Source organism: Lissotriton vulgaris, chromosome 7 (assembly GCF_964263255.1).
Source record: "Lissotriton vulgaris chromosome 7, aLisVul1.2, whole genome shotgun sequence".
NCBI classification, from domain to species: domain Eukaryota; kingdom Metazoa; phylum Chordata; class Amphibia; order Caudata; family Salamandridae; genus Lissotriton; species Lissotriton vulgaris.
Window position 1 is genome coordinate 1,510,577,224 of NC_141695.1, and position 22,966 is coordinate 1,510,600,189.

Here is a 22,966-nt window from a genome sequence, read left to right on the forward strand (position 1 = left end):
AGGGCTAAGAGGGTGGCGGCGTCATACGTTATGCGGGAGGAGTGCGGTTTGCGGGGGACAGGGGGTCTGGCGCTGGGCGCGATCCAGGCGCGGACGGGCGTAGGAGGGCTTACCTTTGGCGCACCTTCGGCGTGACCGCTGCGCGTGGACGCTGCACGTAAATGCATCGGTCATAAATGGGTAGTGGAGGTGGGCGGAGCGAGGGAGGGGCAGCTGGGAGGCGGGAGCGGGGGGGGGAGACGGGCTGGAGTCAACAAAATGGCAGCAAACAACAACAAAGGGCAGATAGGACGCGATTGGGGCACGACCTAGGCACAAATCACCAACCAACGAATTGCGAGCAGGCAGGCACAAACAAACTAGGCAGCAGTGGGCAGCAATGCGGGCAATGTGATCGGCGATGCAACACTCTCAAATATAGGCTTGATGAGCAACAGCGGAAAATGCGAGCTCAAACACAGGCACAAATAATTGAGTCAGCAAATGCGAGCAAGCAGGCACGAATGCAGTGGTACAAATAATTAAGTCAGCAAATGCGAGCAAGCAGGCACAAATGCAGTGGGGAGTGTAGCGCTACGATACCAGTAGCCAGGGAGGAGCGACCGCGTCTGCAGGTGTCAGGCTGGTCACTGGGGTCAGCATGTGGTTGGACGTCGTGGTTTTTAGCCGCTCTTTCAATGAGGGCATTAAAAGCTGCCGAATCCTCAGTAGGCGACGTTTTTACAGCATACATTTGAGTGTCAGGGGTAGAGTGAGGATCCCCCTGGGTCAACAGCAGCTGCCCAGGGATCATTGGTATCATCTGGATCAGTGTTTACTGGATAGCTGTATTTATCATCATCACCTTCCCCAGTGTCCACATCTGAATAAGTGGGTGAGACATGACCACGTGGAGATACCGGTTCCACAAGAAAAGGAGTCGTAGTAGAATCATTTTTCATCTTCAGTGGCATTTTATAGGACTCCATTGGCTGTTCCGGGGCGATTTTCCGTTTATAAAGGGAAAGTCTGCCTGTCTCGGCATCGATAAACTGTTCCTGTTGCTCTTCCAACGAGGATTGTCGATGCTTTATGGCCGGGACCACCGTTGTCGACTTCGGCACCGAGGACACCTTCTCGGGCAGGTCGGTGGCCATTTTAGGGGCGAAAGCATTCGGCGCCACTTTTGGCGGCAGCGTGAAGTGGATGGGCGTCGACGTCTTCTGAGGTTTATCGACAGGCTTTAAAGGTGAAGGATCCTTAGGCCAGACACTTGAGCCCTTATCCTTGATGCGCTTCAGGGAGTCTGCCACCTGCTTGGAGAATGAGGCGGACGGCTGCGTCGACTTGACGGAATCCTTCGAGGCACCACTAGACGTGGACTCGTGGGTCGGTCCGCTTTTGGCCTTGTCTTGTCGACGTGGAGGCTCGAGAACCTTCGGATCACCGAGCCCTTTGTCGGTGTCGACCGCCTTCGGCGCCGATTTGTTCGGGTCGACTGCCTTGACCTTTGTCTTCGGCGCGCTAGACTTCGTCTCAACGCCCTTGAGCTGCTTCTTCGGGTCGATAACGCCCGTCTGCTTTGTCGGTGCCGACAGGTCTGAGGACTTTGAGCCGACCAAAGCAATCTGCACTTTTGGTTTCGATGGAGGCACCAGTGCTTTCACTTGCGTCGCGACCGGAGCTTTTACTTTCGGTTTCGAAGGTAGCGGCTCCTTAGCAATGTCCAAAGCCGAGCCCGAAGGCGGGGCCGTAGAACTTATTGGAAGATCTTGGGTAAGGCCTAGTGGCGATCCCTCGACCTGAGCCTTATGAAGCGTTTCGGCCCCAATGTCAGTTTGAGTTAACTCCTCGCTCGAGCTATCTTCCATGGCCCCAAAGGCCCCGTTGTCGTCTCCTACCTCGTCGACGACTTCTTCCGCTTCAAGCATTTCAGCATCCGCGTCGTAGTTGGAGTCGACCTCCGACGCGGGATTCGACAGGTTCTCACGAACCTCCCGGTCAGCTGCTTCATCATCCCCGGCATCGAAATTGTCCACAGGCGCCGGTGCAGTTTGCTGGGCTTCCTGGCGCGCAGCGCGTCGATGCAGAAGAGTCTTCTTGGATCGAAAACGGGAACAAGCTATGCAGCTGGCTTCATCATGATCCGGCGAAAGACACTTGTTGCACACCGGGTGGACGTCGATGTGGGGATACTTGGAGTTGCATACTTGGAGTTGCACACGGGACATCTCTTGAACGGGCTCCGTTCCATGATGGTTCAACATAGGTAAGGCTCAAATCAGAGGTCAGCATGGTATGTGGCCTGCTGAACGTACGCTCCCTACGCAAACACTCTCTGGATATCTATGACCTCCTCAGTGGAAAACAATGGGACCTGTTTTTCCTCACGGAGACTTGGCTTGACCAAGACTCCATGCCGGAGATCATTGAAGCCATCCCAGAGGGTTACTGTCTGCAAAGACTAGACAGAATACGGGGGAGAGGGGGCGGCATAGCCATAGTTGCTAGACAAGACTATCAATGTCAGCTAGAACGCACCATGATTGATGATAGCGAAGCTGGTGCATTTTCCATCTCAATAAATGGCTATTTCACCCTGAAAGGCCTTTTAATTTACCGCCCTCCGGGCTCCACTGTAGCCTTCATTGAGAAGCTAGTGAAAGGCGTCACAGAGGCCGCATTACGCACGGATAAATACCTTGTCTTAGGGGACCTTAATTTGCATTTAGATACCCCTACGGATAGGGTGGCGAGTGATCTCTGTCATACAATGGCAAGTTTACAGTTTGAACAGAAGGTACTGCACCCTACCCACAAGCTGGGCCACCTTCTGGACCCAGTTTTCGCAAACTGGAACCAAGTGGACGCCCAAACTCCGATCCCCATCCCATGGTCTGATCATCTCCTCGTCCCTTTCACCATCGAAATGCAGGGACCTCGCCCCAGTGACCCCCCCGCTGACAAACACCCTAGGCGGAGATGGGCAGCGTTCTCCCAAGCCAAATTCAATCTGGCGCTAACCGAGAAGGGTCATCCTGGGGGTGATGGGGTAGATGAAATTAATTCTAATCTAGACCAACGAATTACGGAAGCCCTGGATCTGGTGGCACCACTGGGTGTGGCGAAAATGGGGGGCCGAGTACAAAGATCGGCTCCTTGGTACAACGAGGACATGCGGACGGCCAAAGCATCATGTAAACGTGCTGAAAGGCAATGGAGGATTGCCTACTCGACTCATGCCAAAACAGAATATATAGACTGTCGGCGCAACTACCACAAATTGATCAGGAAGGCTAAATCACTGTACTATTGCAATAAGATAGAGGAAGCTGAGCAGTCCACCAAGGAGCTTTTCTCTATTTATAAGTCTATTGCGATAGGGAAACCCGCCGCGGTGCCTAAGAAACTCTGTACGACGGAGGGTTGTAACCGAATTGCTGAGTTCTTTGCAACCAAGGTTACTAACATCTATAATTCCTTCCCCCAGAGGACAGATAGCGGCCCTAATCACCCGGAAGCCACTAAAATTAAAGGGGAACAACGACTAACCACTTTCGTCACTCCCCCCACTGCGGAACTTCTCCGTATCTGTAGATCGATAAAATCCGGTTCCCCAAGAGACCCGACCACCCCTAGTCGGCTAAAGGGCAGCTTGCCAGTACTCGAGCCCTATGTCCGTCACCTACTGGACACCTCCTTTGAGTCCCAGGCTGTCCCGAACGCCTGGAAGCAGGCAGTGGTACTTCCTCTGCAGAAGAAGGCCAACGTCAGTTTTGAAAAACTGGACAACCTCCGTCCCATCTCCCTCCTGCCCTACATGGCAAAAGTGGCAGAAAAAATAGCCAATGTACAGCTTATGCAGTTCGAGGAGACGGCTTCGCTACTCCACGACTCGCAATTTGGCTTCCGCCCCCGTCATTCGACGGAATCTGCTTTTCTCGTGGCGGTTGAAGCACTAAGACAGGGTGTGGACGAGGGCCAAACTATGGCATTGATCTTACTCGACCTAAGCGCAGCGTTCGACACTGTAGCACACTCCACCTTGCTACAGTGTCTGAATGAAGGCGGGGTGACAGGAGCGGCGCTTGGCTGGATCAAGTCCTTCCTGTCTGATAGGTGTTTTCAAGTCAGACTGGGTGAATGCTACTCAAGGGAGATTGAGTTGGGCCAGGGCGTGCCTCAGGGCTCGTCTCTGAGCCCAACCCTATTTAATATCTACGTCTCCCCCCTGGAGGCCATCGTGGAGGAATACGGTCTTCGTTTGGTGTCCTACGCCGATGATACGCAGTTGGTCATCTCCCTGTCGCGTACACCCGGCCTTGCAGCGGACATCTTCAGGAACTGCATGCAAGATCTCGCTGCCTGGATGTCCGCAAACTGTTTAAAACTGAACGGCAGCAAGACCGAGGTGCTCGTGGTAGGGGGTGGGCCGTCTGCTTGGTCGTCGGCGTGGTGGCCGCCCTGTCTAGGTGAAGTCCCTGTTCCCTGCCGTGAGGCCAGGAACCTTGGCGTGTGGCTGGACAAGGACCTTGCCTTTGGTCCACAGGTCGGTCGGGTGGCGGGGGTGTGCTTCGGTGTCCTGAGAGCCCTTAGGAAAGTGTTAGATCTGCTCCCTATCTCTGCTCGAAAGACGCTGGTGCACGCCCTCGTCACCTCCCGACTTGACTATGGGAACCTGCTTTATCTGGGGGCCACAGGCAGGGTCATGGGCCGCCTGCAGGTCCTTCAAAACGCGGCAGCGCGGCTTGTACTCAGGCTCCCTAGGAGGTCATCCGCCAAACCAGCTCTGCGGGTCCTCCATTGGCTTCCCATTGAGAGGAGAGTGGAGTTCAAGGCCCTTGCTACATGTCACCGCATTCTGAGCGGTAAAGCACCTGTACCGCTCCAGAGCCTGGTAACCCACTACGAGCCCACACGCGGTCTACGGTCCTCCCAGACTGGGTTGTTAAAAGTCCCCAGAGTATCTAAGGTGCGCATGGGAGGCAGATCTTTTAGATACCTCGCTCCCAAGCGCTGGAATGCTCTTCCGTTGGAACTGCGACTAGAATCCTCCGAAGTCCTGTTCAGGAAGAAACTTAAAACATATCTTTTCAGCAGATAGCCTTCTGTGGGAGGAGGGGGGACAGCCATTTCACTTATCACAGCGCGGGGACACGCCAGTGGCGTAACCAGGCGCTTAATAAATGTCCAAATAATAATAATGGTTCGTCGATAAGGCCTCTGGCGTCGACCGGGCCTTCAGCGTCGAGAAGCACGCGGCTCTCCTGGAATCCGGCTCGGATCTGAGCTGGAAAGAACTAGGCACCGAACGCAAGACTATACCGACAAAAACCTAAAGGCCTTTTGGCCTTAAGAAAACTTTTATATCGATTCCGACTAGAGTGAACCAATATACATCCGAACCCAATGGCGGAAAAAAACAATCTGGGGATGGAGTCGATGCCCATGCATACTGTAGTCCAGGGGAGGAGCCACCTATCTCGTGATACTTCGAAGACTCTTCCAGGACAACAATGTGCGATCATCCGGATCCAACACTAGGCGGCGATCTATGCACAGATATGAATTCATCAGCCCACATGCCTCGAACCTCCTCGCCACCAGTAAATCAAATTTGACACATCCCCTATTTATCAACTCTAGTTTAAAGGTATTTACCCCAACCTTTTTATCAGTCTTCGCTTGCCCCACTCAAAACATTCCTACAAACAGTAACCCTTTCAACAAAATGCATATGTGTATCATGCCCTTGTGCTCATCTAAGCAATGAACAACCACAATCAGCTACCTTGCATATAAAGCACATCTGAGGCAGAGAAAGATTTCAGGAGCAAGAATCAGTTTTACAAGGGAAGGGATTCACTATTTCACAAGCACTAACACTTCATTTCATAGGTGCTGCTGCAACTATTTGCAATTTCAATACACCAGACCCAAGAACTCTTTAAAAATAACTAAAAACTCAACTTTTACACAAATGTATTGAAATACCATTACTAGATCCTGATTCTACTGCTCAAGACTTAAATTGTATTTGTTCATCCTATTCGTGTTACTTTTTTGTTAACTTCTGTATTCTAAGTTAGCAGTGTCTTGAAAGCATTCTAATGCCCAGTGATGGTTTAAAACATTAAGGAACTAAATTGTCAAGCTCAGAACAGAGATCACATCACAGAGGAGTTTTGTCTCAACAAATGGTCACTCCATTGACCCTATTTTTTATGTTGTGTGTGTTTTACCATGATCCTAATTCTGCCACAAACTTTAACCCCTAAGGCATAGGGAGTTAGGGCCAGGGTTAAGCTATTACCATATGTTATCCTAACTCTAAACCCGAGCCTAAAATTAAGCATTAAACTAGCCCAACATAAACACTAGCCCTAGATCAACCTATGCCACTAAGCTGAAATCCAAGGCTTCCTTCTACTGTTAATCCTACTTCTAACTCTGAACCAACTAATGCTTAGCCTTCCCCATACCCTCTGTAACAATTATGCCTTTGCCTTATTTTAAATATTGATATTTTGAGCAGCAGTAACCGCCAATGTTGTGGCTCAGGTGTAGAAGTAGGTTGATTCAATTCAGTGGTGGAGCACCTCCCAGTCAAGGAGACATTATGAATACAGTTGACTGAAGACAGTATTGTAAAAATGTAATACAAGTGGAGTTCTGCACTGTAAAATAAAACAAATTCAGATATGGTCCAGTAACACCTGATAGCCCCACATACCTGAACTGGACTTGGAGCAGTGTGCTGGCCTTGCTGTTGTCCTCCATTTGGCGTTGTGGATGGCTGTGGTTGATGTGGATGGAGTTGGGCTGCATGGTGAGGGTAAGATTGGTGAACAGTGGCTGAAAAGAAAGAAAACGGTGAACACCAAAAGAAGCCAGACACCAAAGAAAAGTTCAGAGGATTGCAATATAAACTAGGTACAAGAGCAATTACTGTACACCTAAACCCAAGATCACTCTCACCAGACTGGAACATTCACAATACAGTACTTAACAGAAGAGCTTTGAGAGAGTCCATTTAAGTGAGGGAGGTACCGGATGCCTCATGCTATGATTTACTGTGTCAGTCAATTATAGCAATGTGATTCTAATCCTGGGGCACAGCCCTTACTTTCCTCTCTGAAGGGAAAAAACTATCAAATCTCCCTAGAAAAAGATCCATCCATGTGCCATAAGGATTATGTTACTTACTCTGTAAGCATCTGCTCTTGGCATGTAGAGCTCTAGATTCACATGCTTTGCATACTCCTGCCATCTAGTGCTGAGCCAGGATGTTTGCAAGTTGTTTTTCTTTAAAGTCTTTTCCAGTCACGAGGTAAGGCGACGCCTCCTTTCGGTAATAGTGCGCATGGGATTCAACTCCATTGTTAGATTTTCCCCCGCAAAAGGGTGAGAATGGAGTAATTGTAGTACAGAGATGTCCATGTATATATAATTTGAACAACAAGAACTGCAACAACCTCAGGAGTCGGGGGAGGAGGGAAGGCGCATGTAAATCTACAGCAGTACATGCTAAGAACAGATACTTCGAGAAAGTGCCCTCTTTTTGCATGGTCAACCCGAGTCTTTGCCAAACTATTGATGTAATTTGACAGAGCGTGCCCTGGGTTCCTGACAATCAGGTAGCCAGGGCCTATGTTCATTCCCAAAACTCCATTGAGACAAATTGGCACTTTTTGGCCACGTCAGTCCCTGGAAAATGGTACCACATGTACCAAGGGCACTGTGGCCAGGGAAGGCTTCTAAGGGCTGCAGTACTTATTGTGCCACCCTTAGAGGCCCTGTACCTTTGCACATGCACACTGCCATTGCAGGCTGCGTGTTTTGGTGCAGAACAAAGTGAGGAGTCGACATGGCATACATCCCTGTGTGCCATGGCTACAACCCACTGTCCTGACATAGATCAGCCACCCCTCTAGCTGGGTACACTATACCAGTGGTGAGGGTACAGGCTCATGAGCCCCGTACCCCTACAGTGTCTAAGCCAATTCGTAGACATTGTAGGTGCAGTAATGCCATTAAGAGTATATGGTACTCTGAATTTGTCAATACGACCCCCACAACACCATAATCACTTTACTGAAAACTGGCAAGTTTGGTATCGAACTTCTCAGCACATTAAATCCACACTGTAAGAAAGTGGCTCTGTATATACTGCACCAAAGTAAGGTACAGTGTGCATAGAGTCCACAGTCCCCAGAGGTATGGCAGAGGCGAAAGTTAGAAATAACCTTACTCTCTAAAGTGGTAGCTTGGTCGAGCAGTAAGGCAGTATCAGAGGACAGTGTAAGGCATTTGTTGTACACACAGTCAGCAAATGGTCTCACACACTCAAGAACTGAACTCTAGGCCAATTGTTCAGTATATAAAATATATTGTTGTTTTATTTTAGAACCATCAGAAGGTATAAAAAGACTTTCTCGGAATGAGATGTTGCAATTGAATACTTACAAATAGCAATAGACTTTAGAATGCAATAGATACAGTTGTTGCAATATGCAACATAAACTTGACAATAATAATATTGAGATAAATGGGAAGTTTTAAGTAAATGCAATAAAATCACTTTACGAATGTTTTTCTTACTCCGGGCTGGATCCTGGATTCAGCCCGGGTGCATTTCCTGTAAACAGTTGAAAGAAATAATTTTTGCTACACAGGCCATTTTTAAGGAATATTTGTATGTTTTTCAAAATCGACACTTAAAAGAAAATGTTGGTGAAAACAAAGCAATGTAATCCTATGGAGGAAAATCAACAGTAAGTTACAGTTATAATTACCTTTTAGGGTCAGTGCTGGGCACAAAGATCCATAGTAATTTTCGTTGATCGGACGATTTTTAAGGAATATTTCAAAGTAGCAAAACTTGACGCTTAGAAGAATTTCCAAGTGAAAACCAGCCAATGTTACCCTATGGAGAAAATGTGAGTTATCGGCTTTCAGGTGGGAACTCAACTGGCAGGGTTAAGGTTCTGGGGTTAGACTCGGGGGTCTCCCAGGGTCAGGTATGTACAGTAGTTATACCCTCAGCAGCACAGGGGCAGCTTTGTACAGAGTGAGTAGGCCCAATGTAGCCTATGTCGGGTAGGGAGCCTTTGGTTGGTGGTTGCTAGCAGACAGGCCACGCGGCTGTGGGAGCTGAGCTCCTGGTGCACAAGTTACTTACCTTCGGTAACGATATATCTGTAAGAAACAGTAGTTCGTATTAGATTCCTTACCTTAGAATATCCCCAGGTGTCAGACTGGATCCGGAAAGTTTTGCGTAGCAGTACCCCTGCGCGTCGGTAGGCGTCGTCTGCGGCTCCGCGTCCGTCGTCGTCGCCGGTATGACGTCGCCAGAGTACTTAGACGCCACCCTCGCGCGCTGACGTCAGTTCCTATACACAGCTTTTCCGCGCCAGGAACGCAGAGCCATGATAAAAACCCACACTGGTGCCATAAAACTAGGGCCCTCAAAGAGATGTACCTAAACCCTAGATATCGGTTCGCAGAACGGGGAGGATGGATGGGGCGTTAAGGAATCTAACACTAACTAGTGTTTCTTACAGAATTATCGTTACCGAAGGTAAGTAACTTGTGCATCTGAAAGAAACAGGTTAGAATTAGATTCCTTACCTTAGAATAGATACCCCAGCTATACCAACCCCAGTGGTGGGTCTGCGAACCAAGATCATACCAGAAAGTCCTGGAGAACAGAACAGCCGAAAAAGCCATCCCTCCGGACTTGGCTGTTCAGGGAGTAGTGTCTAGCAAACGTGTGCACCGAGGCCCACGTAGCTGCCCGACAGATGTCCTGCAAGGGGACCCCCTGACCCAGGGCAGTAGTAGCCGCCGTGGCCCGAGTGGAACGGGCACGCAGCACCACAAGAGGCTACTTTTTAGCCAGTTAATAACAAGCCTTGATGCACAAAACGACCCATTGAGAAATGGTCCATTTGTGCACCGCCCGTCCTTTCTTAGGGCCCACGTAACCAACAAAGAGCTAGTCGTCCACCCGGAACTGGCGTGTGCTGTCCAGATAGAATGAGAGCGCACGTTTTGAGTCCAGACGGCGAGCCTCTCTTCCTCTTTCGAGGAATGGGGAGGCGGAAAGAAGGTGGGCAAGGTGATGGACTGCCTGATGTGGAAGGCAGCGACTACTTTGGGCAGGAAAGAGGGACGAGTTCTCAAGACACCTTTCTCCGGATGGACAGAGGAAAGGAGGTTGAGAAGACAGAGCCTGGAGCTCACTCACTCTCCTGGCAGAGGTGATGGCAACCAGGAAAGCAGTCTTATGAGTTAGAAGACGAAGAGGGCAATTGTGAAGTGGCTTGAAAGGAGCGCACATCAAATAAGTCAGAACAAGGTTCAAGTCCCACTAAGGCATCACGAAAGGAACAGGGGGAAACATGTGAGTGATGCCCATCAAGAATCCATTTACAACAGGGGACTTGAAAAGAGAAGGCTGAGATGGCAGAGAGGTAGCCTCTGATAGTGCCTAAAGCAGAGCCCTGGTCGGCAAGAGAAAGAAGAAAGAGGAGAACCTCTGAAAGGGGGCAGAAAGGGGATCCACAGCTTTTGCTGTGCACCATGCCACAAATTTGTTCCACCTGCAGGAGTATGTCGATTTTGTGGAGGGACGCCTGGCTGCCAGAATCACATCACAGACTTCAGGAGGCAAGTCAAATGGTCTCAACTGTCGCCGCTCAATCTCCACGCATGTAGGTGGAGGCTGGGCAGGTTCGGGTGGAGGAACGACCCCTGCTGCTGCGACAGAAGGTCCTCCTGAAGAGGCAGACTAATCGGGGGATCGACTGACATGCTGAGTAGCTCGGAATACCAGAATCTTCGTGCCCAGTCCGGAGCCACAAGGATGACTTGGGCCCGGGCGCGCCTGATCTTCAGCACTATGGGCAGAAGTGGTATACGCGGAAAGGCGTACAACAGACCGCAGCTCCACTCGTGAGGAAAAGAGTCTCCGAGCGAGAGGCGCTTTGGAAATTCCAACGTGCAGAACTGATGACATTGCGCATTCTCTTCGGTGGCGAATAGATCTAACAAAGGCTCTCCCCACTGCTTAAAGAGACCTTGCCCCACGTCCAAGTTCAGACGCCATTTGTGATCCATCATGCACCGGCAGCTGAGTTAGTCCGCCATGGCGTTCAGGGAACCTGCCAGATGTTGAACCACCAGAGTGACGACCTGGTGTTCCAGCCACTGTCAGAGGCGTAGAGCCTCCTGGCAAAGAACACGACCCCACCCCGTACTGTTTGTTGCAGTACCACATGGCAGTGGTGTGGTCTGTGAACACCTGCACTACACTTCCCCGGACAGAGGGAAGGAATGCCTTCAGTGCAAGTCGGATCGCCCGCAGCTCCATAAGGTTGATATGGAGCCAGGACTCCGCCGGAGATTAAAGACCTCTGATCTCCGCCTCTCCCATGTGGCCCCCCAGTCCAGGGGGGCACATCCGTCACTACTACGTGCTCCGGTTGGGGTAGGGAGAGGGATCTGCCACTGACCCAATCGCGGTCCGTGAGCCACCACTGCAACGGTCTCACAGTGCCCTCCGAGATCAGGACGTGGTCCGACAGGTTGCCCTGATGCTGGGCCCACTTAAACTTCAGGTCCCACTGCAGAGCTCGCATCCGCCATCTGGCGTGATGCACCAGAAGGACGCAGGAGGCCATCAGCCCCAGGAGACGCAGCGTCAACCTGACCGAGACTCTGGATAAAGGCTGAAAGATCAGAATCAGAGCCTGAATATCCCGAACCCGCTGTTCGGGAGGATAGACCCGAAACAGTGCCGAATCCAGAACCGCTCCGATGGAGAGGAGCTTCTGAGAAGGACACAGGTGTGACTTCGGCACATTGATGGAGAACCCCAGCAGGTGCAGGAGGTCGGCCATCGCCAGGAGGTGGCTGACGACTGTCTGGGGCGAGCCCGCCTTCAACAACCAGTCGTCGAGATAGGGGGAAGACTGAAACCCCTGATCTGCGCAGATGAGCTGCGACCACCGCCTTCACCTTCTTGTACACCCGAGGGGCACTGGTAAGGCCGATGGGGAGCACCGTAAACTGAAAGTGCTCGCGGCCTAAAGCAGGTAACGCCGATGGGCCGGCAGGACGGGGATGTGAAAATATGCATCATGCAAATGTAAATGTAAATGTATTTGAGCTTATATAACGCACAGCTACCCGCAGTGGGTTTCCCGGCGCTTGCTTAGGGAACCCGTCCTGGTATTCCCCATGTGAGATAACCCCGGCAGGGTATCCACAAGGTGAAAGCCAGGCATCCCGCCGCGAGGGGCCGTTGTGGAGATTAAGCAAGCTATTGCCCAGAGTCGCAGAGTGTGAACCTGTGAGTCGAGAAGGCACCGGAGCGAGAATTATCGAGTCCGTGGAATTTTTAGCCCAACACCCGCCGAGGCGGGGAGTTGAACCCTGGTCCAGGGCCGATCTCAGCTTCCGGGTCTGCCGCCTCTAACCCCTGAGCCACACTTCTCCACGCAAGTCCAACGCTACCATCCAGTCTTCAGCGTCTAGGGCAGCTAAGACCTGAGCAAAAGTTAGCATCTAGAACTTCTCCTTCCGGAGGAAGCTGTTGACGTTTTGCAGGTCCAAGATAGGGTGTAGGCCCCCGTTGCCCTTCTTGGGAACCAGAAAGTAGTGGGACTAACAACCACACCCTACTTCTGGCCCAGGAACACGCTTGATGGCCCTCTTGGCCAAGAGGGACGTAACTTACTCTAGCAGAAGTTGCAAGTGATCCCCCGACATGCGGTGGTACTGCATTGGCATGGCTGGAGGGATCACATCGAAGGGGAGGGAGTAGCCCCTTCCGACGATTTGCAGCACCCACCTGTCAGATGTGATGGAGCGCCAGTGGGGGCGATGGTGAACCCTGCCCCCCCCCACTGGCGTCGAATGGGCCTGAAAGCTCAGACTGGGAAGGCTTTGAGGCGGATGCTGCGGGAGTGGATGTGGACTAGACTCGCCGTTGTCCCCTGGCACCGCCACAGCTGTTACCACGTCCGCCACCATGCTGGATCTTAATCTGCGGCCCGTGGCTGGCAGGACGTGAGGGGGAGCCCCTTCCTTGGCCACGAAAGGAGCAAAAGGCAGCAGTTTGCTGGCGATGGCACGACAGGCCCAAGGACTTGGCCGTAGCCCTCGAGTCCATGAAACGCTCAAGCACACTGTCTGCCTTGTCGCCAAAGAGGCGACGGCCATCAAACGGCATGTCCATGAGGGAATTCTGGACATCAGCCGAAAAGTTGGCGGACCACAGCCAGGCGTGGCGGCGAACCGCCACAGTCGTGGAAATCGCCCTGCCCATCGAGTCTGTGGTATCCAGCCCACATCGGATAGAGTATTGTGCTGCATCCCGCCCTTCCACAAGGGCTTGAGCGAGTTTGACCTGGGCCTCCCCTGGGCAAGCTGGCAGCACGTCCGCGACCGTGTCCCACAGAGAGTGGGTACAACGGCCCAAAAGGCAAGCGGTGTTGACCGACCGCAACCCCAAACAAAGTGAGGAGAACAGTTTCATACAGAACTGCTCATACCTTTTGGATTCCCGATCAGGTGGAGCAGTGGGGAATGCGGTCTGGGAGTTAGAGGCCTGAATAACCAGGCTCTCGGGGGTGGGGTGGATGGAAAGGAAGCTAGGGTCACCCGGGGCCGGGCGGTGGCGCCTGCCCACGTTCCGATCTACAGGGGGACCTGAAGCGGGCCTGGACCAAGTGCCCAACAGAACGTCAGTAAGGGCCTCATTAAACGGCAGTAGAGGCTCCGAAGAGCTTGCCTGCGGTTTAAGGACCTCAGTGATGAGGTTAGTCCTCACGGCCGTGACGGGGAATTCAAGAGCCAAGGCCTTGGCCGCCCTCGTGAGCACCCGCTGTAAGCAGCCCCCTCCTCCGTAGCCACAGTAGGAAGGGAGACAAAGCCAGTGCCGGGCGAAGTGTCCAAACCACTGGCCTCCCCTAGATCCACTGCCCAGTCCTGATACGACTGGCACTCTCATGCCAGAGGGTCCTCAGACCCCTCCCAATCCTCCTCGTCTCCTATCTCTTGATAGTCAAGTGCAAAGAATGGGGCCGGATCATAGAAGAATTGCTCTTCTCTCGCCGTCGAATGCGGCGTCGAACGACGCCAGATCCGTCAGCGCCGGCGGAGGGGTCGTAAGGTCGACCAGCGGCGACCCGGATCCAGACGGGCCCTGCAGCGTCGGGACCGAAGTCGACGGCGCCGGGGCCAAAGCACCCGACGGCGCCGAAGCACCCGGCCTGCTTGGGCTCCCAGTCGGGGCCACGGAGTCAGAAGGCACCACAGCGGGACCCGACGGAGGAGATAGCGACCTCATGGCCATGAGGAAAACATCGATCTCCTCCGGTGTCGCGTTTAGCCCAGGGACCAGCAGGTATGGAGCTGGCAGCGGCACCTGCGGCTCCGGCGGAGCCGTGTGGGCGGTGTCGCCCGAACCCGCAGCCGCATCGTGGGGAGTTGGAAGAGCGATGTCGTCTCTTCGATTTCTTGTGCCTCTTACCTGAGGACTTGGAGCCCGACGAATGATGTCGACTCACCGAGCTGCGATGATTGTGGCCCCGCGACCGGTCCTTCGACCTCCTAATCGACCTGGATCGTGAACGGCGCAGGGCCGACTGCCGGAGCTCGAGGCGCTTACGGGACTGCTCCCGCCTAGCCTTCAACGTCAAGGCCCGGCAGTCGGGGCACGACTTGTCTTAGTGGTCGGTCCCAAGGCAATACAGGCACCGACGGTGGGGGTCGGTAACCGACATAAGACGGTTACAGTCAGCACAGGGCTTGAACCCGGGCATCACTACCGGCACCGAGAGTCTACTGACTCGAAAAAGGACCCAAAAAGGATCGAAAAAGTTAGTTAAAAAATGACTAAAAACTGCCTTTTCCGGATCTGCGCTTGCTGGTGGGGAAAAAAGAAGAACTGACGTCAGCGCGCGAGGGCGGCGTCCAAGTACTCTGGCGACGTCCTCCCGGCGCCAACGACACGGAGCTGCAGACGACGCCAACAAACGCGCAGGGGTACTGCTATGCAAAACTTTCCGGATCCAGTCTGACGCCTGGGGATATTCTAAGGTAAGGAATCTAACCCTAACCGGTTTCTTTCACATCACTTACACAGGGCAAGTGGGGAAGTAGGATAGGACAGATTCTGCATTTCCAGTGGCACTCGGACGGCTGGGTGCAGGGTGCTTTTGGGCTGTCGGGCGTCCAATGTATTTCAATGGTAAAGCTACAAGACGAACAAAGGCTGCAAACTCTGGGACAGATTCTTCCGGGGCGACCACCACTTTGAGAGGTAAGTTGGGAAGCTGTAGGTTAGGTTGCCACCCAGGAATTGGGCACAGGGGGCCGTGGGGCGCTGGGTGCAGAGGTGTCTTTTGGTGTCGGGAAATCTTACCCTCAGCTGGTCGCTGTAGGAGGGGGTCCCTGGTTGTGAGGCTGCAAGCATCGCCAGGAGCGTCGAGGAGGGTCAGAGGGTGCTGGATGCGTGGTCACAGTCACCGGGGGACGTCCTTGTGGTCTTTGTTCACTCAGGCACAGGCCGGGCTCGGCGGGTGCAGAGTGTGCTGGATTTGCGGTTCCTGGCTGGCACCTGGGGTTGCTCTGTTTGAGCAGAATCAATGCTTGTGGGAGTCCCAGTCTTTAGATGAGCAAGGCAGCCAGGTCCTCCGGGGTTTTCGAGGTTGCTGACCACAGGAGATGCCGGGGTGTAGCAAGAGCAGGTTAGAGAATCGACAGGCCTGTAGGGCTGGGGCCAAGTCAGTTGGTGGTGTTATGTTATTTTAAATCCACTTGTAGTGCGCACGGATACTCAAGAGTGTCCCGGCGCGGTGCCTGAGAGGGTACAAGAGGAAATTAAACAAGCACTGGCGTTGCCAATAGGTCTCGCAGTAGGAAAGTTGGAGCTATTACAATTGCAAATAACAATGCCTTTTTTTATTTTAAAAACCATTAAGTGCTTTGTCATTTACAAAACCAATAGCTCCAACTTTCCTACTGCGAGACCTATTGGCAACGCCAGTGCTTGTTTTATTTTGGGTGCCGTTATCATATGTTTGTGTATTGTTTGGTTATGTATGGCTGCTTGTATTGTGTCAATTAATATAAAAGTTAAATGAGTTGGATTCAGGCAAAGATCTTTGTAGTTGCCCTTCACCCGGCCTGTGCAGAATGTTTTCCGGGCAGCATCATTAGAGAGTTATTTAGCTGATGGAGCATTCGTAGGAAGATGTCTGTTTAGGCTAATACTCTGATTGATATAAGAGGCGCGTTGCTGTAGTGTGGAAGTGTTGTTGGATTGACAGTGTTTTGCTAACTTTGTGGCTATGTGTGGCTATGTGTGGTGGCGTGCGCCTGAAGTTAGCCGGATTCTGTCTTCCATTTTGTTTCACAATTAAGGCAAATTCTGGTTAAACTAGGATGTTTTGGATCTTCCCGGCGGGGTTGCTGCACAGATGAAGTGCGGGGGAAGGGAAACTGAAATACGGCAGGCCGGCCGGCCAGCCATGATTAATTAGGGGAGGAGAAGTAAAGGCTGTGTTTGCGGGGAGAGAGAGGGGAGGTGCTGGTGTGGGAGGAGTGCTGCTACGGCCTGGGGGAAGCTGGCTGGAGAGGGGGAGGAGAAATGAAAGTAAGGCTGTGTTTGCAAAGCGAATGGTTCCTGACATTCGGGGCAAGCAGTGAGGGCTTTGGGAATATTGCAAACATGTGGTACTTGTTCTGTTTTGGGGGTATTTGAGCTCTAGCCAGGGGCTTAAAAGCTCCCACTCAGTTTTATTAAAATCTCCATGAATGATTTGAGAGCTGCATAGGTCGTCTTACTTCTTTCCTGCCCAGATCCCAATCCGCTCTTCTTTCCTCAGTGCCTCCCTCCTTTTTAACTTGCCCTCGGTCTCTGCGATATAACTTAATGTCACTTTCACATTGTCTTCGACAGAAACCGTCCCAAAACGTGCTTTTATTCGAGAAGAGTACAGGCCTACAGGGCAAGCATGTGCGCATGCTCAAATTTCACAGACACAATGTTACAAATATGTGCTTCTGCAAATTAACGCATGTACTCCGGCTATTTGCCCAACCTACTCCCTACCTGCGTGCACTTGGTGGGGTGCGGTATTTCCATGGGTGACAAGACATGCAGATCTGCAATTCTTGTTGAACGAGGAGCGTCGCATCAAAGGAGCTTTTGGGGGTGGGGGATTTGCTCTATTCTGTAAGAAAGGGGTGAAAGGCCGTCAGACCAAGAATCCGAAACAAGCCACATGAAACTATGGAAGGTGGTTAAAACTTACGAAAATTAGGCCATCAGAAAAAAATAAAGTCTCATAATTGCTAGCTCGTTTGAACAGCGAGTGCCTTCAACAAAGTCACTTCAAAGTTAGCAGCGATATGTATGTAGCCACTTTTAACACAAATAACGGGGCACTAGACAAATAAAAATGAACAGAGCAATATAAAGAATCCTCATATCCCTGAACGTAAATAACAGTTCTCAGTAGTGTTTGCGAATGCAGAAGCACTTTAGGACTAATCTTCACACAGTAAGGCAGCCTACTTTAGAACATGCTGACCTTCAGCAAACGAACGCCCTTCGAGGCGTGAGCGCGCCCTGGATTATGTCACCGAAGCGGGCAGATCGCCTCTCCATCTATAGCAGTCAATGGTCAACGGACCCCGCCCTGAACCTATTTTAAGAAAGGCTACTACATTTCAGGGATGCGCAGTTCAGAGCGATAGAATAACATCGGCTCCTGTGCCCAAGTCCAAGATGTTTACAACTGCACTCTGTGCAACCAATGTACCCCAGGGAGTGGCTGCGTCATGAAGGTTGTGTATAAAGCAATTACTTCAATCCTGCTTGCTTTGCGCAGAATTAAAAGTAAATCCCAGAGATGTTCGAGTTCTTGCAACATTAAAAGAAACGAAAGGATTACATACGAGGGTTCAATACGAGACAATTCGAATGCAGGACACTAACAACAGCTTCAAGATCGCGGAAATACAGGAATAAAACCGTGCGTCTCCTTTAAATGGGCAATCGTGGTCGATTAAACATTTCCGTAAAATTAATGTTAGGTGGACACACCCGTCTATCGCCCGTGAACTGTGCAGCACTTCCGAGCGATGATCAACATTGCAGGATGCAAAGTGTCCTGGCCTTTCACCCGCGTGACCTACATCAGTCGCCTTTGCGTGGGAGAAGCCTGGAAGCAGCGTAGGGGGCCTCCGAACAACGCCCTTTTGCAGCCGGCATCATTAGTGATACAAACAAACACCGGTAAAACCAATAAGTCTCTACTTGGGGACCGACCGGCTTTGCCAATGGTTTCAAGCCATACTGCACGCATCCCCGAAGCTTTGCACTGAAGATTAAAGGGTCATTTTGCATGTGTGCGCCGACTAAATGAAGCAAGTGTTTTTTTCCCGCTTAAATGATCCAACGAAGTAGCACAATCCTTTAAACGACAGCATTCATCCGTTCAGGTTGCAGAAGAAAGAATAATTTCAAATGGAACCTCCTGTGTGCCATAGCCTTTAGTTTTTATATGACAACTGCTTTAGTCAAAAAAAAAAAATACAAACAAGTCTTCCAGTAAGTGCCAAGCTCTGATAGGGTGTGCATTTGCTGAACAGGGTGAAGTAAACTGACAGCCTGCTCAATTTTCCAGACGCCACATGGGAAGGACCTTACCCATAAATTGCCTTGGTTTAAATCGGGATTCTAACAGGGTATGACATTTTAATATTGTGCTCAGGCAAACCCCGGAAATACATTTCTCATGAAAAACTAGAGGTTTATGGGCTTAATGTTAATAATCAGAGCAGACAATGGAAACAGTTGCCTTTCACTTGCTGCTGAACACAAGGGAGGGTCAGGAGGGGAGCTAGCATACAAATAAAATGTGGCCAATGTGTCCATCATACAGTGATGTACTCCGTGTGGAGGGCGTGGCAGTGGAATCTGGCTAAAGCAGACAGATGGTTGGACGATCTACATAGGGGCCTGCAGGAGTCCAGAGGAAACAGTTTATGCACTGAGAGCGTGTTTAAGTTTGAAGTGCGGGGGAAGGGAAACTGAAAGTACGGCCGGCCAGCCATGATTAATTAGGGGAGGAGAAGTAAAGGCTGTGTTTGCGGGGAGAGAGAGGGGAGGTGCTGGTGTGGGAGGAGTGCTGCTACAGCCTGGGGGAAGCTGGCTGGGGAGGGGGAGGAGAAATGAAAGTAAAGGCTGTGTTTGCGGGGAGAGAGAGGGGAGGTGCTGGTGTGGGAGGAGTGCTGCTACGGCCTGGGGGAAGCTGGCTGGGAAGGGGGGAGGAGAAATTAAAGGCTGTGTTTGCAAAGCGCGTGCCTGTGGCCACGTGAACGTAAAGAAAACCGCAGGAAGGAAGCCCTTGGTTTGACGAGAATTTTCAGGACATGAATTCTCGCTCCGCTTGATGCGCTTGCGCGCATTGATAGGTCGCGAGACCTAAAAACAAAAAGGTGAGTCTTAAGTTTCTTTTTGAAAATGACAGGGTTCTGGATGGACCTCAGGAAGAGTGGGAGGGCATCCCAGGCAGCACTGGCCTTCACAGTGAGGGAACTGCCGCCCATCCTCTGAAGCCTAAAGCGAGGCACCCGGGCAAGGCATTGGGTCGCAGATCGCAGGGCACGAGCCGGGAAGTAAAAGGAGAACCGCTTCTGAAAATAAAGGGGACCAAGACCATGGAGGGCACGGTGGGCTAGCACTAGAGATTTAAACCTGACCCCATCAGCAACAGGAAGCCAGTGAAGAGAGCGTAATTGAGAGGACACGCTATTCATTGCCGACATACCCAATAGCAATCTTGCGGCCGTATTCTGGATTACCTGAAGTTATTAAGCAGATAACCAGGGGATCCAGCAAAGAGTGTGTTGGTGTAATCCAGGCGGGAAAGGATCAGAGCGCAAGTGACAGTTTCTCTAGCCGCTTGAGGAAGAAGCGGGAAAAAGGACTGCAGAGACTTAAGGAGACCGAAGCAGCAGCCAGCCAGTTTCTTAATATGGGCGGAGAAAGAGACTCATCAAACCATACCCCAGGTTTTTGGCAGGCTGTCCCGACACTGGGGTGGAGCTGGGAGTCAGGGGGCCACAGCTGCTCACGAAAGCTAGAAACCGGTCCTTGGATGTTGGATTCCGGTCTAGGAAAGACATGGCTTGGTAGTTCGGGCTGGACTGTTCCCATGAGGCACAGGGTCAAGGCTGATTTGCATATACCCATTGTCTGACCTAGAGTGGTGTGGAGTGCAAAAAAACGATGGATTTAGGCCCAGATCTTTGTACTGGGGTGAATGTAAGACATTGTTCTGCATTCTGTCCAAATGTGTTTTTTGCAATTTTCACCCAGAGTGGGCTGGGTGTGGCTCAGACGTGAGTCCCAGGCTCTCCACATCACTGGAGTCAAGCTATCCAGTCTGAAGAAGGCTGATAGCCAGAAACCGGTCCTTGGATGCATGATTCCGGTCTAGGAAAGACATGGCATGGTAGATCGGGCTGGACTGTTCCCATGAGGCACAGGGTCAAGGCTGATTTGCATATTGCCATTGTCTGACCAAGGGCGGTGTGGAGTGCAAAAAAATGATGGATTTCTGCCCAGATCTTTGTACTGGGGTGAATGTAAGACATTGTTCTGCATTCTGTCAATCAACTGTTTTTTGACAGTTCCTCTAGCCGCTTGAGGAAGAAGCGGGAAAAAGGACCCCAGAGACTTAAGGAGACCGAAGCAGCAGCCAGCCAGTTTCCTAATATGGGTGGAGAAAGAGACTCATCAAACCATACTCCTAGGTTTTTGGCAGGCTGTCCCGACACCGGGGGAGCTGGGAGTCAGGGGGCCACAGCTGCTCACGAAAGTCAACGGGAAACCCACCAAACAGTAGGATTTCAGATTTTTGTTGGTTACACTTCAGTTGGGCTTTGACCAGCCATTTAAAGATGGAGACCAGACACTGTTGAGCTGTTGAAACAGAACAGGAGGTCTTATCCCAGGTGAACAGCAGCTGCCTGTCGTCGGCATAGGCCATCACCTTAGCACCAAGCTCCTCTGCCAGATATAAAAGAGGCGTAACATGAAAGTTAAAGAGGAGCGGGCTAAGGGAGGAACCCTGAGGTACTCCAGTAGTGACCAGCTGGGGAAGAGGAGGAAAAAGGGGGGAGCCAAATCTGCTCAGCCTGCTCCCGATACCCTAATCTCAGCCAGCCGGGCCAGAAGAAGAGCATGAGGGACTGTGTCGAACGCGCCCGAGAGATCAAGCAAAATCAATGCTGCCCTCCCTCCTGCGTCCAAACACTCCCGAATGGCCTCAACAACCGCCACTAAGTCAGTCTCAGTGCTGTGGGAGGCACAAAACCCTGATTGAGCTGGGTGCAGGAGTCCCTCTGTCTCCACAAACTCTGAGTTGGTTGTTAACAACCTTCTCACAGACCTTCGCAATGGCAGGGAGAAGGGAGATGGGACGGTAATTCCCTGAGGTAAGGGGATCCAAAGAGGCTTTCTTAAGAAGAGGCAGTACCTTCGCCTGCTTCCACCTCAGAGGGACCACAGCAGTTTGGAGGGACAAGTTGTCAATACCATTCACCTCGGTATTAACGCTCTCTGCCACCGATGCCAGGAGCCTCGCCAGGCAAGGGTCAGAAGGAGAGCCAGACTTAAGCCCCCTGAGGATTTTAAGAGATTCTAGAGGAGCAGCTGTTCTGAAAGCTGTACAGGAGAGGGCAAGTGAGTCGGGTTGAGCAACCAAAGGTCCCATGCAACAAACGTTGCCCGGAGCGAAGGAGGACTGAATGGCCTGAATGTTCTCGCTAAAGCAGCGGGAGAGTCTGTCACAACAGGCGGGAGAAGAAGGAATAGCACTCGGCTGGACCCGGGGAGATGTAAAATTCTGCACTATGGAGAACATTTCTTTGGCATTATTCCTAGCGGAATCAATGCGAGCAGCAAAAAATTGTCCTTTGGCCACAACGATAGCCTCATAATAGATTTTTTTGCGAAAATCTCAGTTTCCTCTTAGCCGTAAGACAGTAGCCGCTCTGACGCCAGGCACGCTCCAGAACCTTGCAATCATGCTTAGCACCCTTGAGATCCGCATTAAACCAAGGTTTAGACGGGGAGTCTCTGGCCAGTCCAAAGGGCCGAGAAGAGGTTGCAGAGGCCACCGCCTTGGTAGCCCACGTGGTGAACCCTGACAAACACTCAGAGTTGTCCTCTTGTTAGCAGCTCCACGGCAGGTCTTCTTTCTTCTAGTTTAAAAATAGGGATCTGTGAAAGGAAGGTTCAGGGTGCCCATAAATACTAAATTTAGGGGCGTTACAGGGAGGGTAAGGGCAGGGACCAATGGGTCCCTGTCCTGGGGTGAGTACACCCCCTATCCTGCCACTCTCCAGTGGGAGGGGGGCAGGAGCCTAGGTCTTATTGGGTAGGGTTCCCCATTCTCAAAATACCAAAAGTCCGGGGTTGTGCTTTACTCCGCCTTCCCCACCTGAGGGGTGGGGTTGGCAAAGGCTGGCACACCCCCTTTCCTTCCTTTGTTTTTCCCGCCAGTCTTCACGCCAGAGTGGGGGTCAGAACTGGTGGGGGCCAGTTGCTGAGTATAGCAAGTGGCCTGGAGAAGCTCACAAAGGTGGCAGGCCTTTGACGCCTCCCCTTGCCCATACTGGGGGAGGAGTCCTAGCACCTCATCCCAGGATGTGCATTGTTGCAGGCACAGGAGAGTGGATGGCTCTCTACCCAGGGATTCTGCAACATGTCTGCTGTGTGGCAGCCTAGGCAGCCTCCTCAGGACGCTGGTTGTGGGTTAGGTTAAGGGGGCAACTTTAAGTTGCCCTCTGTCATGCATTTTACATTAAATCCCATACTGGCATCAGTGTGGATTTAATGTGTAGCCATTATGGTACTGTGGAGTTCATAATGACACCCTCCCAGCACCATATACTCTTA

At 51.6% G+C, this 22,966-nt stretch overlaps 1 protein-coding gene across 4 annotated transcripts in view; it reads right to left on the reverse strand.

Annotated features, from left to right (window-relative positions):
• The window catches only part of ATXN2L (ataxin 2 like), an 842,401-nt gene that overhangs the window by 226,917 nt on the left and 592,518 nt on the right, over positions 1-22,966 (reverse strand). For all 4 annotated transcript variants that reach the window (XM_086932367.1, XM_086932366.1, XM_086932369.1 and 1 more), the window contains one exon: positions 6,713-6,834. In XM_086932367.1, coding sequence (XP_086788493.1) covers positions 6,713-6,834 — 122 coding nt within the window. The remainder of the gene's footprint in view (positions 1-6,712; positions 6,835-22,966) is intronic.